The 15,463-nt window shown below is 36.8% G+C and overlaps 1 protein-coding gene across 1 annotated transcript in view; it reads left to right on the plus strand.

The window, feature by feature from the left end:
* Window positions 1-9,117, plus strand: part of LOC115220785 (ras GTPase-activating protein 1) — a 57,685-nt gene extending 48,568 nt beyond the window's left edge. Inside the window, exons 20-24 of the mRNA XM_029790932.2 lie at window positions 2,245-2,312; window positions 4,378-4,466; window positions 4,685-4,762; window positions 6,779-6,901; window positions 7,703-9,117. Of these exons, the coding sequence (XP_029646792.1) occupies window positions 2,245-2,312; window positions 4,378-4,466; window positions 4,685-4,762; window positions 6,779-6,901; window positions 7,703-7,777 (433 nt within the window). The 3' untranslated portion in view covers window positions 7,778-9,117. The remainder of the gene's footprint in view (window positions 1-2,244; window positions 2,313-4,377; window positions 4,467-4,684; window positions 4,763-6,778; window positions 6,902-7,702) is intronic.
* Window positions 9,118-15,463: the final 6,346 nt, after the last annotated feature.

Raw genomic sequence — 15,463 nt, forward strand, 5'->3', positions numbered from 1 at the left:
TACTTATTCTATCGGTCTCTTTTTGCCGAACCGCTAAGTGACGAGGACATAAACACACCAGCATCGGTTGTCAAGCAATGCTAGGGGGACAAACACAGACACACAAACATACACACACATATATATATATATACATATATCCGACAGGCTTCTTTCAGTTTCCGTCTACCAAATCCACTCACAAGGCATTGGTCGGCCCAAGGCTATAGCAGAAGACACTTGCCCAAGATGCCATGCAGTGGGACTGAACCCGGAACCATGTGGTTGGTAAGCAAGCTACTTACCATACAGCCACTCCTGCACCTACAGTATCTTCTTTTGAGTGTCAGCTCCTTAGAACCACAAGGATTGGTTTTATTTCTGGTTCGTGGCTTATTGTACATCAGGAAAATTACATTTTATTATTTACTCTTGCTCCATCAGTCATGGCAGGAATGGTATGGCTGGAGTTAACTAGTGTTGTTGTGTGCCCCCTCCCCATCCCCCAACAACAAATAGTAATAGCAGATTGTTCACAGAGTTAATTAATTGTGTGGAAGAAGTAAAACCTGATATCCTGATATCAGGTCTTCCCGCTTCTTCTCCTTTATCGCAAAGAAACTTAGACCACTTGGAAATTTTTCCATAAACCATTGCTAACATATTTGGAAAATAAATTCCTTTCCTGAGTTATTCCTGTCTTGAAGGCTTCTAAGAACAAGAAATTCTCCACTTCCCCAAAATAAAATGACATTATCAGGTTCAGAATCTAAATGTTTGTATCTTCAAGAATATGGTTATCAACTAAGTGAACAGGTATATCCTGACATTTCCAGAATCACCAACTTAGATTTGGGTTATTAGAAGAGTTTCTGATAAGCTCTAGAAACATTTCAGACAAACATAATGAAGTGCTTTTCACAACTGTTAGCTTTATTGACAAAAGGTAACACCAGTCATAGAGACTCTCCCACACGATGGGCTTCTTTCAGTTTCCATCTACCAAATCTACTCACGTGCCTTTGTTTGTCTCAGGGCTTCAGGAGAAGACTTAAGGTGCCATGCAGTGGGACTGAACCCAAAACCATGTGGTCGGAAAGCAACTCTTCTTACCCACACAGCCACACCTGAAGGTATACTATTCAGCACACTTAGTCTTTCAGACTGAATGAAATATGCCTTAGGGGATCCATTAAGACCAAATCATGGATGGCCATTGCTTTCACTGGTCAGCTTCAAAGACTAGCTTCAATCTCGTACTTCCATTTTCCATATTCTCCAAAACTATTTTCATTTTAATGGAGTTATTTTCAATGCTTTTTTTTTTTTTAATGATTATAAATTTTCTTACTAATTTTATCTACTAATTGCATGGAAAACCTTAATTGAAGTTTTTTAACCTACCATATTGCTTATGTGAATGTCTACTGCATAAGCGTCAAGACTAAGAAAACTGCAGTGTAGCCAGCATCCTTTGCTGGCAGTAATAACCATTTTCTGGATATTTAATATCATCATCATCATCATCATTCAACATCTGTTTTTCCATGCTGGCATGGGTTGGATTTCACAGATACTAAACCTTCTTTTTAACAAACAGTTTATGGCATCAGTTTATTGCTGGATTGTGCTCTTCCAAAGAGCATTTCTAAAGAACTTTTGCAATTGGCCCTTTTTGATCCCCCACCTCCCTTCACATAACACAGACAATTTCTACCCTTACTCTTTATGGCTTTTTCTAACTCAAGCTGCCTTCAGGTATTTTAGTCTTGTCAGTTTTTACTGAATACATTTTGACCAAGGTCAAATTATTTGCTTAGGTTATTGGTTCACAAAACTGCCTTGCATATCCAGTTTTGAGTTCCTTCCTCAAGAACTAGGATTGTCCACAGTTGATCCTGACATTACCTATTTTAGCACCCTTATACATGTTAAAAGAAAAAAAGAAACACCCTTCACAAACATTTTACACAATCAAAGCCTTTTGTGTGGAACCATGTTGACCTTTTGCATCAACAAAGTAAAAATAGAGTTAATTTGTAGTTGTTTCATGAGAAATTTTAAGTTTCATGTCCCATTGAAATCTCAATTGTATTCTGTGTCATTCCTCTCTAGATTAATATGGGCTTCTTTCTGTTGATCCTAAATTGACTCAATTAGGATGATAATTGAAACTTTAACCTGATGCTTTTCTGAATTTTATTCTCTGTTATGAAGCTTTCATTGTTGTTCATAAAAACTGTTTTTACTTTTTCTTATTTTCAGTGGATTCATTTTTTTGCGGTTATTGTGTCCAGCAATTCTAAATCCAAAGTCTTTCAATTTAATATCAGGTTGGTTATATTTTATTTTCTCATAATTATCATCAACATCATCATCATCATTTAACGTCCTCCTTCCATTCTGGTATGGGTTAGACAGTTCGACAGGAGCTGGCCAGGCAGGAGCCTGCGCCATGCTTCTGAGTGTTTTGGCATATTTTTTACGACTGGATGCCCTTCCTAACACCAACCACTTTGTAGAATAGATATAGTGCTTTTTACCTGGCACTCACTCAGGCGAAGTCAGTTTTGGCATCATTTTTACAGCTAGATGCCCTTCCAAATGCCAACCATTTTACAATGTAGCCTGCGTGCTTTAAGTGGCACCTGGACTGGCAGGGTCACCAAATGATATTGCAAGGCAAAGAGTCTTTGAAAGGGGAGAGGGTATTGGAGGAGGTGATCTTGTGTCAGATGACAAAAAGATTAGAGTGTAACAGAGAGGCAGAAACAGTTACCTAGAGAGAGAGAGAGAGAGAGAGAGTGGGAGTTAAGAAGAAGTGTGCTGCTGTGAAAGAGATACATGGTACAGGACAAGGAAGGAAAGCTGGCAAGAGAGGGATCAAGAATGAGGGCAGAAACAGGTTTATGATTACTTAGCCTGAGGGGAGAGCAAGGGAAAGGGAGAGTAGGAGACAGCAAGAGCAGGAGAGGGATAGTGGCAAGTGCCAGGGTTATACTTGCAACGAATGGGGATCAGGGTGCAGATGAGATAGTAGAGTAAGGAAGAGGGAGAATTGTGACAGGTGCTGGCAGGGTATTGCCCAGGAGTAGTGAGTTGGGAGTGAGGAAATGCAGTGACTGGAGAGAATCTGGGTATATAGAGGGGGGGGGGAAGCAGCAGCAATGCAGTGAGCAGGGTAGTGAGGACTGGATTGGGCAGTGGGAGATAATCATAGTGTGTGAAGAGGAAATGTGAGGAAGGGAAGAGAAGTGGGTGGATGTAGTTTGGTTTGTTGGGGTAGGGTGTATGGAAGTTTTATTGTGGGACACAGTACTTCTAGAATTCTGGTTCACTGACATGGCGGGTCTTCTCCAGAAGCTCATGTCACCAGACATCTCAGTCCAGTGTCATTCCCTCTGTGAGTCTCAACATTCTGAGATCAGTCCTCACCACTTCATCCAACGTCTTCCTGGGTCTCCCTCTTCCACAGGTACCACCCACTTTCAGTGACCAGCACTTCTTTATACCGCTGTCCTCATTCATACGCATCACATCTCCAAACCAACGTAGTCTTCTCACTTGCATGCTGCATTTGATTTCTCTTATGCCCAACTTTTCTCTCAATGCATTTGCACTTTGTTATTCATGCACGTTGACTCTGCACATCCAGCAGAGTATATTCCCTTCATTTCTCTCTTGTCAACTGAAGCAGTAGCTCCCTGAACTGTCTCCATCCTATTTGTATTCTAGAAACAATACTTTCAGAGCATCCACCCCAGTTGCTAATTCGCTTACCTAGATAACGGAAACTGTCCGCTGGACATTTGAGAGAGTATCAAGTCCCATGTGCTCTTAGTGCTTATTGTTTCTGCACACCTGCCTCACACAAAGGGTGACCTTATTTGTTAATCTACCTGTGATTCCACTGCATCTCTTCCGTGTCCATAGCTTACATTTGGTGCAGCAAATGGAATTACTTCCCACTCCTTTCCTATGTCCAGCAGAATTGATAAGGTCTTAACATTTCTGATATAATTACTTAAATAACTTAAATAATAATTATATTTCGGCAAACTAGTCTTTGGGGCAAAAACCTTAAAATTTACTTTGGTGAAAGGAATTTTTTCTAATCTCCATTAAATATTCTTGAAGTTCATCTGTATAAGTCAACATTCAGCATAAACAAGATTGGCAGCAGTAATTCTTCTGCAATGTCCAAACTCTGTCTAGTGTTACAAAAGCAGGAACATCTTAGGAGAGAACAGACACAAAAAACAATTATAGTAACTGAAAAACAAGATTAGAAATATTGCTGTTGTTATTCATCTTAAAGAGCGTTTCTGACAAATCCTCATCACTACAATCAGTCAACATTTGGAGGATGTTAAATGTTTTCAATAATTTCTTTTACAGAAACACCAACTGAAATGGCAATCCGTTCATTGAAGCTTGTTGCCAAATCATTACAGAACTTAGCAAATTTAGTTGAATTCGGTGCTAAGGTAAGTTTGAAATGAGTTTATTAATATTCTTCCCCCACCTTTTTTTTTGTATCCATTCAAAAATATGTAAAACTTTATTTCTGAAGTTATTATTACTTGTGAAATAGTAACGTAACAGGAATTAGTGATATTTATGTCAGACGTACATGATGCTTTTTGCATTTCATTCCATGAGTATATATTGGAAATTCAATAAATGTCGTTTGCTGTTCTTCCAGGAACCTTATATGAAGGTAGTGAATCCATTTATTAAAATGAACAAAGAACGGATGATAACTTTTTTGGATACTTTATCGGTGAGTTGCAAGTTAAAACTCAAACTATTATTTTCTGTACGATGTCTTAATAAGGAAGTCTTCATTGAAGTCCGTATTACATGTTTACTGTTTAATCATGATAGCTTTGTGGTCATGGTGTAATTATTATAATTCCATCATCATCATCATCATTATCATTTAATGCATGTCTTCCATGGCTTAGCAGGAACTGGCAAGCCAGAGGACTGCACCAAGCCCTACTGTCTGCTTTGGCATGGGTTTTATGCCAACTACTTTAAAATACCTATTTCTTTATTACCCACAAGGGGCTAAACACAGAGGGGACAAACAAGGACAGACATAGGTATTAAGTCGATTACATCGACCTCAGTGCATAACTGGTACTTAATTTATCGACCCCGAAAGGATGAAAGGCAAAGTCGACCTCGGCGGAATTCGAACTCTCAACGTAACGCAGACGAAATACCGCTAAGCATTTCGCCCGGCATGCTAACGTTTCTGCCAGCTCGCCACCTTAAAATACCATCTGTAATAATGATGGCATATAATGAAATTTAGGGATTTGCTCAACTTATGTGAAGATGAATGACGTTGTAAGACTGGAAAGTAATGAAGGGAGTTCAATCCCCTGGATATGTAATTTTAGGAGGCATGAACGACTGTGCAGAAATAAGCTTAGCTAAAACGTGGATATAAGAGGAATGAGCAATAGTGTACAGGAGAGGAGACTAAAGTAAAGGGTTAAAGACCCTCTTTGGACATGAATGAGCATGGGATTGCACCTAGAAAGTTACCCTCCAAGGTACAAGTCCTGGGCAAGGCTGTTTATGAAGGACCAGCAGTCACCCATGTGGCCAATATTATCCAAGAGAAAGGCAAAGGGGCCAATACAGCGTGGCACCAGTGACGTCGCAACTCATTTCTACAGATGAGTGAACTGGAGTGACGTGAAATAAAGGGTCTTGTTCAAGAACGCATCACACAGCCTGGTCTGGAAATTGAACTCACTACCTCATGATTGTGAGCCTGACGCTCTAACCACTGAGCCATGCACCTTCACAAGAGAGTAGACTAAACTGCTGGGAACATGTAATAGTTATGGAGGATGAGAGATGGGTAGAGCAGTGTTGAATAATCGAAATGAAAGGAAGAACCTGTTTTAGAGGAAGACGTGGCAAGGGCCAATGTGAAGAGGTTGAATCTCACAAAGGACTACAACGAATGCTTTGTGATGCTTGCATTGGAGGGAAGTCTCCATTGAACCCTATGCAAACATACAAAAGTAATCGATGACAGGTGACTGCTGCTACTGCTGTCATCATTTTCTTACACTTTAATTTAATTGATTTGATTAAAAATAATAATAATAATGAAATTATTGTATACAGTGCTCAGGTGCACCACAACTTGTCAGAAAGTGCATATAAAGTACATGCAGTAATGTAAAAATGTCTGGAAAGCGAACAATGTATGAGTCAGATACATGCCTGTGTGTGTATGGAGGGGAGAAAATCAGGTGTAGTGTTGGCGAATCTCAGAAAGCATGGAAGTTTTGAAGGATGCAGTGCTCCGACAACTAACAACCGATGCCGGCAGTTTGTTCCATGCTTCAGCAACTCTCAGCGTGAAAAAATGTTCCCTGAAGTCATGGGAGCTGTGCTGTTTTCTGACTTTGTAAATATGTCCACGGGTGTTAGATGGGTGGAGTTTGAAAAGTGGCTCAGAGTTATTGTTTGTACGATGGTTGATAATTTTATGGGTGTCTGCCAAGTCAGCTGCCAGACGTCGAAGTTTCAATTTGTCCATGCCCTGTTTGAGATGACAGAATTTGGAGAGAACAAACACTCTTCTTTTAATAGTCACTGTTGCTTCACTGAGTACATTGAGATTTCAAATTTTATTTTGCATTCTTAGTTTTGACCATAATCTCTTATAAACAACCAACCATTGAAATATTCTACATTTGGTAATATTGATGCCATTTTTACAATCAGTTATCTAATTGATAGATTCCTATAAATGATTTTATTACAGAATGTTCCAGAATGTCCAAAAACAAACCAAGAAACACCAGGAGATCTTGCTCGTGATATGGCAACGATACACACACTTTGTGCTAGTCACGTAGCAGAGATCAAACTGGCTTCAGAAACAAAGGTAAATAAAAAAAACTCCACATATTTTATTTTATTAAACGTTATTTCATTATCTCTGCTCTTTATTTATTCCTTTTAACACTGAAACTCGTTAACACTGTAAAAACAACAACAACAACAACAACAACTAAGAAATAAATCAGATTAAAACCAAATACAAACATTGAGGGTGGGGTGGGGTATGGAGTGATATAAAGTGAGGGATGAAGATGTTGAAGTGATGTTGGTGATAGCAGACGGAAAGGGTGAGAACTGTTGGATGGATGGTTGGAAGTGAATTATGGCAAGTATTTGTAACCAGGGGCAAAAATTGTGATATTCAATTAAATGTTGTGAGTATTCAAGGTGTTTGTCCTAAACATTGGTTTCTATTTGATAAATGTTGGTAGGAAGGTGTTGATAGATATTTTGACATTTTTAACAGCGAAGGAATCTTATTAAAAAATAATAAATTATCAATGTTTGTAATACTTTTAAATCTGAATTTGTACTTTGTTTGTCTAGAAACTTCTGTTTTTACATTGAATTTGAACTTAGAACTGATCTCAGTATGTTGTTGTTGTTGTGACTGGAGTCACATCAGTTATGTCTAATGTTTGGCAGTGTTTTGTTGTTTGGGTTTTACATTGAACAAATCAAGTTTGTTGCATCGAGCAAACTCGGGAATTATGTAAAAGCTCTCTTGTCTATTCTGGTCTTATTTCATTGCAACTATTTTTATGATATGTCAGAGATTAAAAAACCCCCAAAACCACTTTGGGCTTGAGTATTAATTAACATTCAATTAATTTTTACCTTTCAGCCGGAACTGAAGAAACTGCTGGCTGTCACAGCACGATTAACAGCGCACAAGAAATGTTACATGGGAGAATCGTGACACCAGCTGAACTGAGTGACATTTGTCTCTACTAATTCCTGTGGATGAATACCTCTTCTTCTCTCTGTTCTTTTTTCTCTTCCTTTTCTTCCTCCTCCTGTTGTTATTAATCACAACGACTGATGCTTCTGCTGCTGCTGCTGCTGCTACTGCTGCTGTCATTACATTTCATCTGATGCAGTAGATTTTTGTCTGTGGTTGTGCTCGTCTTCTTCTTTGCACAACTGCTAAACAGATTTCTGGGGGACAACGACTATAGATCAGTCTTTTGTCATCTTGTTTCGTTGGTAGAATGTGATGATTTTAGGTGGAGACTGTTGGATATAGAAGCCCTGACAAATAGCTGTTTCCCTACACGAGCAGACATATTAACACAAGGAGGAAAAAAAGTGTACAAGAGATCAATCTGAAATGTTGGTACATTAATAAGCTGATTGGTTTTAAATGCCCTTCTTTTCAGAACTATGGCATTGATACTAGCTGCGGTCATACACTGACAGCTCCCTTTTGTTATACATTGTATGGAAATTTTTTAACACAGACTTCCATCTTCGCCTTCTGGCCCTGAAAACAAAATAGCAAAATTCACTTTGGTTCATTTTCCATTAAAAATGGTTGACTTTATAAATATTATTTACTCCTAATTTGTTCCAAGAGAGTTCTTCTGTTGGAATAGAACAAAGAAAATGAAGCAGAAAAGGAAAAATTGAAGAAAAATTGATGCCATCAAGTTGAATTCCAACACTTGGTTTGGTGAGGATGGGTGAGGATGATGTCTTGTATGAATCGTTTGAAAATAACCAAACTGAATGATTGCAGATGAGTGAAATGGTTGCATGATTGATGATTGATCAGTAAACTATCACCAAATGTTTGCATTTCTTGATAAATAAATCTTAAAAGTAGTTGAACAGACTACTGTGATCTGGAATGGATGGAGGAACAACTTGAAGAATCATTTGGTTGGCTGTGAAACATGCCAACAGACTGACAGACAAATTGGAATATACAAGTCTAATGAAAACAAAAAAGCAAAAAACAAAAAAAAAAAGAAAGAAATCAAACCAAAAAAATGTCCAATATATTCATTGAAATTAATCCAAGACTGCCCTTAATCACTATATTTCTTACTGCTTTTTGTGATAAAGACTGTAAATAAGGTCCTTCTGTGTTAAGCAATGTTACATGAACTTTTCTGAGTTTATTTTTTCCCCTTCTTTTTGTTAATGTTTTAAAAGTTACTTTTTGGCTTTTCTGTAAAAATTTACCCTTCCTAATCATAAAATGCAGCCTAATGAAGGCCCTTGGCCTAACTGGCACCAGTATTTGGCCTGATTTTCTGGCTGTTGTTCGGGTTTGATTTTTCTGGCAGTGAAGGTTAAGCCTTTCTGGCTTTCCTTATTATTAATAAATTATTGTTTATTTCAATAAATGAGAAAAGATAGACCAGGAGTCTGAGCATTGGATGTGTAGGGTTTAGGAACGGCAGTGTGTATGTATGTGTGTGTGTGCATGTGTGAGTGTGTGTGTGTGTGAGTGAGTGTGTGTGTGTGTGTGTACACATACATACAAAGCAGGTAAATATGGCTTAGCAAGTTTAGAATATAAAGTGTTCTCAGTTTTTGAGGTAAACTTGATGTGGTGTAAAAACACACCAAAGTAAACATTTAGATATTATTATTATTATTATTGCATTTTTTTCCATTTTCCTAATTGTTAGCTGCTGATTAAATGTGAAAAGATATAATAATGTATTGAAGAAAGGAATCTGCTGAAGTTCTTGATTGCAGCCCCTGCAATTTGTGTCCCTAGGTTTACTTTTCTTTCTTCTCCCAATATTAGGAAGTGCATCCAACTGTCAAGTACATATCCTTAATATTTCCATTAAGATCAGAATTTTCAGAATCATTCTTTCTTTCTAGTTTAGTAAAAAAAAACTGTTGTGTAACTGAGAAAATAGTTTTAAAACTTGGATATGACAAATATTACATAATTTACAAAAAAAAATGGATTTTTGTTCTTATTATTATTTCCTTTTTTTTCTTTGTTAATTTGAGGCGAATTGTTGCTTCTCTATTTTACACGTTCTCAGACAGGTCAATATAACCGGGTGAGATTGGGGTGGCTGTTAGTGGAGAGGGAATTCAACAGAACGTAGGGGTTGGGGGTTTCTGTGAAGTGAAATTCAAAGAAATTATGTTGTGCATAAAATTTGTGAGATTGGAAACGCTATCTGTTGTGATGGGAGAATGGATGTGAATGCAGAATGTGGGATCCAGCCATAATTGAGTTTGTAGAACCTAGTGTAATGATGGTAGAAGAAAGAGGCAAAAGATAATGTCCAACAGTGGACCAGTGATTATTTGTGTTTTGGGCCAGTTTTACTGCAGAAGTTGTCTGTAAGAGACCTAACATCTTATCCAAAGCAAGATTTATTTCAAATCCATCTCTATTGAAACCAGAACCAAGCACTGGCCCCAGGGAACTTCTTCCATTTAAACTATAGTAAATCATGCGTAAGACCAAGCAAACTGTTTATTTTTTTGCTTGTTTGGTGGTGGGGTTATATTTCTCCAGATGAACCTTCAAACATAGAACCAACCTGTTTCAGCTTGTGGGTAAAGAATTGAAGTCTGTGCACCATTTCTATTAACGATGGAAATCATATTTAAAAGATTCATTATTGATGCAACCCAAATATAAAACCAGTTTTATATGTGTTTAAAATGGTTTTGTCCATTTAAATTACTGTATTTGTATGTCTATTCTCTTTTCTGCCCTTTGTTGGGCTGTGGCTTTTTAGCCTAACATATCAACCCCAGTTACTTATTTTTGTGCCTGATACATATCTTAGTGATCTGTATTCATGTACTCTCAGGTTGCAGGGCATAAATACCAGCATAGGGAGACACACAGACACACACATTGCAGAAAAACTTCCATGCAATGGGACCAGACCTTATGCCAGAGGGTTATTAAATCAATTTCTTAACCCCATGGCTAAGGCTGCACCTAAAATATTTGAGGTTGTCTAGGAATTGAACTCTGATCGTTCACACATATGTGCAATTTGATATTTTTTTGTTTCTATTTAAAGGAAACGAAACTCATAGGAACTGGGTGCAAAGAAATTCCGACAGACAGACATTGTTCATGTGACACAAATAGTTTCATATGATTAACGACTGTTGTTGAATCTAAATGCTAAATCAGACTGATGAGTGATGTAACAAGAAACACAAAAGTAGGAGCTGGCTTCTAATAACAAAATCGATTTGTTTGAATCTCCTTTTATCAATGAATACCATACGATCACTTTATCTGCTGAAAATAGCAGTTAAATTTCCTTCAACCACAGCTTACCATCTCATAATAAGACAGAACTTATAAGATAATGTAGTGTTGTGGCTGGAATGCATTGTATTACAGGTTTCATTCCATCAGGTTCAACTTGGGACTAAATAACAACAACAATACATATTGTGAAGCTCCAAGAATTTCAAGTTTTCTGTTTTTGAAAACGAAAAATTATTGGTGGAAGTGAGTCCAAATCATCAGATTGCAACAGTTTTAAATTATGCAAATCTCAAAAAACTCAAACATCTCTGGATATGGAGTTTAAAGCATTCTTTTACTAGTGTCAATCATTGGGTGTGTGGCCATGCTGGGGCACTGCTTTCAAGACTTTTAGTCATTAGTTCAAATCCAACACTTACAGCAGACTGATACTTATTTCATTAATATCTATTTGTCAGCCTGCTAAGTTACAGAATATATAAGGGCATAACAAACTACAAGACCATTTAAAAAAAAAACAGTAAAAATGGAAACACATACACACACATTCTCTCTTTCTCACACATCCTCTCTCACACACACACACATACACACATTCTCTCTCACACAAACACATTCTCTCACATACACACATTCCCTCTTCCTCACATACTTTCTCTTTCTCTTTCTCTCTCACACACACACACACACATTCTCTCTTTCTCACATACACACTCTCCAACTCATACTCTTCCTCATACCTATGTGCACTGTGTTTCTCCTCTCACAGATTACATCCTCTCTCTCTCCAACACGTAAAAGCTTCGCTCAATTTCCTTTCCATTAGATTCCGTGTTTCAAGTATAAACTATTGAAATGCTGACAATTCCGTTCGAAACAATCCTTTTATAATGAAAGTACTTAAATGTGCAACTGTAATGTCAATAACGATATTTCTCCTCAGACTTTCAAACATTTGTTTTTGTTGTTGTAAAGATTGTTTGCCAACATAACATGGCAGTCCTGGTTTAGGACTAATGTTGCTGTAATTTAGCCCCAGGAAACATTGTCTCTATCTGGCTATACAACACGATCTGTGAGATTTAAAAATAGTAATTTTCTAATTTATAGATCAGTGACTAGTTGTCACTTTGAAAACTATATATTCTGAACGGGAATTTAGCAGTGCCACCTCTAGCCGAACAATTATTCTGTGTTGATGAAGGGAAATAACCTGGAAATAGCGATAGACAAATATTGTTTTGAGCTGAGTGGGGGTGCTAGATTCCGTTTCTTCAAAAATATAAGGACATAGATCATGTTGTATAGCCAACTGAAGACGATGTCTCCTGGGGCTAAATTACAGCAACATTCGTCCTAAACCAGGTCTGCCATGTTATGTTGGCAAACAATTTTTACTCCAAAGTACTGTTGCTGAATATCTCTTGTGGGATTTAAAAAGAGTAATTTTCTAATTTGTTTTTTAATAACTTCTATTCTCTTGATCTGTACTTTACAAATTTAATGTTACACACACATACACACACACAAAAGGGAAAATCTCTAAAAACTTAAAGAAGTAAATTAAAAGCATTTCAGGATATTCATCAGAATATAGATTTAATTTAAGAGTTTGTATTGCTTACTTAAATCTGAAACTAAGTTTATTATTTTGAGTCAAACATGTTTATTTAACATGTATATTTAATCAAAGACTAAGTGATTCATCAGAAGTTCCCTTAATGGCCCAGTCTTATTTTGTTCATTATTTATATTTTAATAATTTATTTTGTGGACAAAATATTATTTATTAGTTTCTATTCAATTCAGTCTAAAGTGGAAGATGTTTTCTGTTATTATTTGATTCAGATAAATAGGGAAGAGCACAGCACCAATAATCGAATGGTGGCACCAATCTGATACAATATTCACAGACATCGTAACTCGGCAACGGTGGAACCTACAAATGGCCCAGGAAACGGACCTAATCCTCAGGACTGTATTTATCACCACAAGGAAAGTGAATAACTGTTTAGTGAAGGAGTGAAACAGATAGACAACTCCAAAAGATTGGTTCAAGAGAATCTGGACAATGGTCATGTTCAGTGAATTAGTATGCATTTATGTGATGTGAAGATGTTGTTCCAGGAACATTGGTGCTTGTGCTTGGTTTATGACTAATTAATAAAATATATTACAGAGATGTACTTGCATAGTAAGTGACCTGATCTGAGATCGTGTGCTGGAACAAAAACAATTGCAGCATGGAAGGTGCTTATGAGCCATTTAAGAACACACGAAAACCGTTAGATTCACTTCAACATTTAAATTTAATTTGTCAAAATATTTTCGTCACTTTGAGACCCCGACCTGTTCACTGACAAAACTTTGTGCTGTTAATAAAATAGAGTTCTGTTGATTAAATATGAATCCCTTCATGCCGTTTATAGGGTCATGTCTTGTAGGATTTGAACCTCTTATGAGAATAGAGTAACATTTTCTCATGTCGAGTTCTCTTGTGGTACATCAAATCATCAGAATTAAATTTCTGAGACAATTAACTAACAATAGATTTTAATTTACTTCTCTTTCAAGCCTCCTACTGTAAATCAATGGAATATTTCTTTGTTTCGTTATTAAATAGTTTTTAATTAGCAGCATGCTACTAATTATAAATTAGTTGCAAATTCAGAATCAGAATCTGTATTTCTTTATGTGTTGTCGAGAAAATAATCTGCAAAAAGCTGATATCAATCCTTAGTTCTTAATAATACTAGTCTTAAGTTTTAGTTCTTAGTTCCACACAAATCTTCAATCTTAGTTATACTGCTGTTCTTCCGAAAGGCACGACTGGTGCCTGCTCTCATTGCCCACCACCTTAATCTATGGCCTGCTGTCTGCATCAAAAATTCAATGACATTGCTGCAAATATAATTATTGGTTGCCTATAAAGAATTTTAATCAATCAACTTCAAGCATATTATCACTCTTGATGGGATTTCAACTTTGAAGATACACAACTAAATACCACAAGGTACTCCTCTAATTCTGCCAGTCGCCTTTTATTGGAAAAAAAACATAAATACGAACAGTTTACTCACAGTTCTGCTTAATTTTTTCTGAACTGCTGAAAGAGACCCCCCCCTCACCACCACACAGGTGTATATATATCTTACTATAATGGGTGTTATGTCTGTTGCCTCTTCACGGTGAAACGGCTGGACCAATGGTCAGAATGTTTTTCGGGATTACGAAGGAGGTAATCAGGAAGGTTTTGAGTGAAAAGCAAATGTGAAAAAGTATGATTTTTTTTAGTGGATTTTGAAGGTAATTGTTCAGTTTACGGAGGTAAGAAAAAAAGTAAATACAAATATTGAAGGGGAGATAACTCATTTGAGTAGCGAAGGGAAGTAAGTCAACTTTGCTGAGTGATGCTATTTACGAAAGTTTTAGTTTAGGATAGCTTTATGAACGATTGTGATGGCTTTGGCTCATTTGAAATCAGTGAACAATTACCGATATTGAGTTTGTGTTAATAAATCACCTTTGATTAAATCTGGATTCCCCCCGTATAGTTAGTGAATTTAGTGGGTTTAGATTTGCGATCCTATCCACGTTTTCTCCGATGACGGAATATCCCATATTTTGGGATATCCCAGAAACAGCTGTAAGACTGAATTTTTCCAATAATAATTACAAAACAAAATAGAGTAAGATGAAAGGGATTGAAAGAGAATAGTAGGGGCCAGTGCTATTCTTCTAGTTTGTAGGGGTTGGGGAGGAAATCTAGTCGCAAGTGTTTGTGTCCGTTTTATGGCGAAGGTCAGTGGCTGTAGAAATATTTTTAGCTCTGGGGTATGGGTGTGTAGGTAGTCATGAATAGAGAAACCTGCTGAATGTTAAATTATTTAGGAATAAGAGTTACAACTAAATCTTAGAGGATTTAATAGGTTAATGTTAAAAAATAAATTAAAGTATCAACAGATACCGCATATTAAAATAAATTTGTTTGAAATTTTAAGGTGTTTCCATTATTTTGTCCAACCCCTGAATATATATATATATATATATATATATATATATATACGCAAAGGAAGGAACATTGGAACATTTTATTTCATCGACCACGAGGCTGACAGTGTGTCTTCTCAACAATTCGATTATTTCGTTTTGCGTTGCTGCTGAGGTGTAGGTCGCATGTTTTTACATCGTGCTTTGAGTCTTTCTCTAATGTGTACTGGAATAATTTCATAAAAAGACCGCATGGCTGCATGTCATCTTCCGAATAAAGATCCTGAAAAGCTTCATTTTCGTTTCCTCGAAAAGGCAAGTTGCTTGAACAAAGAAAATAAACAATATCAACAATGGAACTGATATAATAACGGTTTTTGCTTAACTGATCATTTTGCA

Source organism: Octopus sinensis, linkage group LG17, assembly GCF_006345805.1.
Source record: "Octopus sinensis linkage group LG17, ASM634580v1, whole genome shotgun sequence".
In the NCBI taxonomy this organism is placed as follows: Eukaryota; Metazoa; Mollusca; class Cephalopoda; order Octopoda; family Octopodidae; genus Octopus; species Octopus sinensis.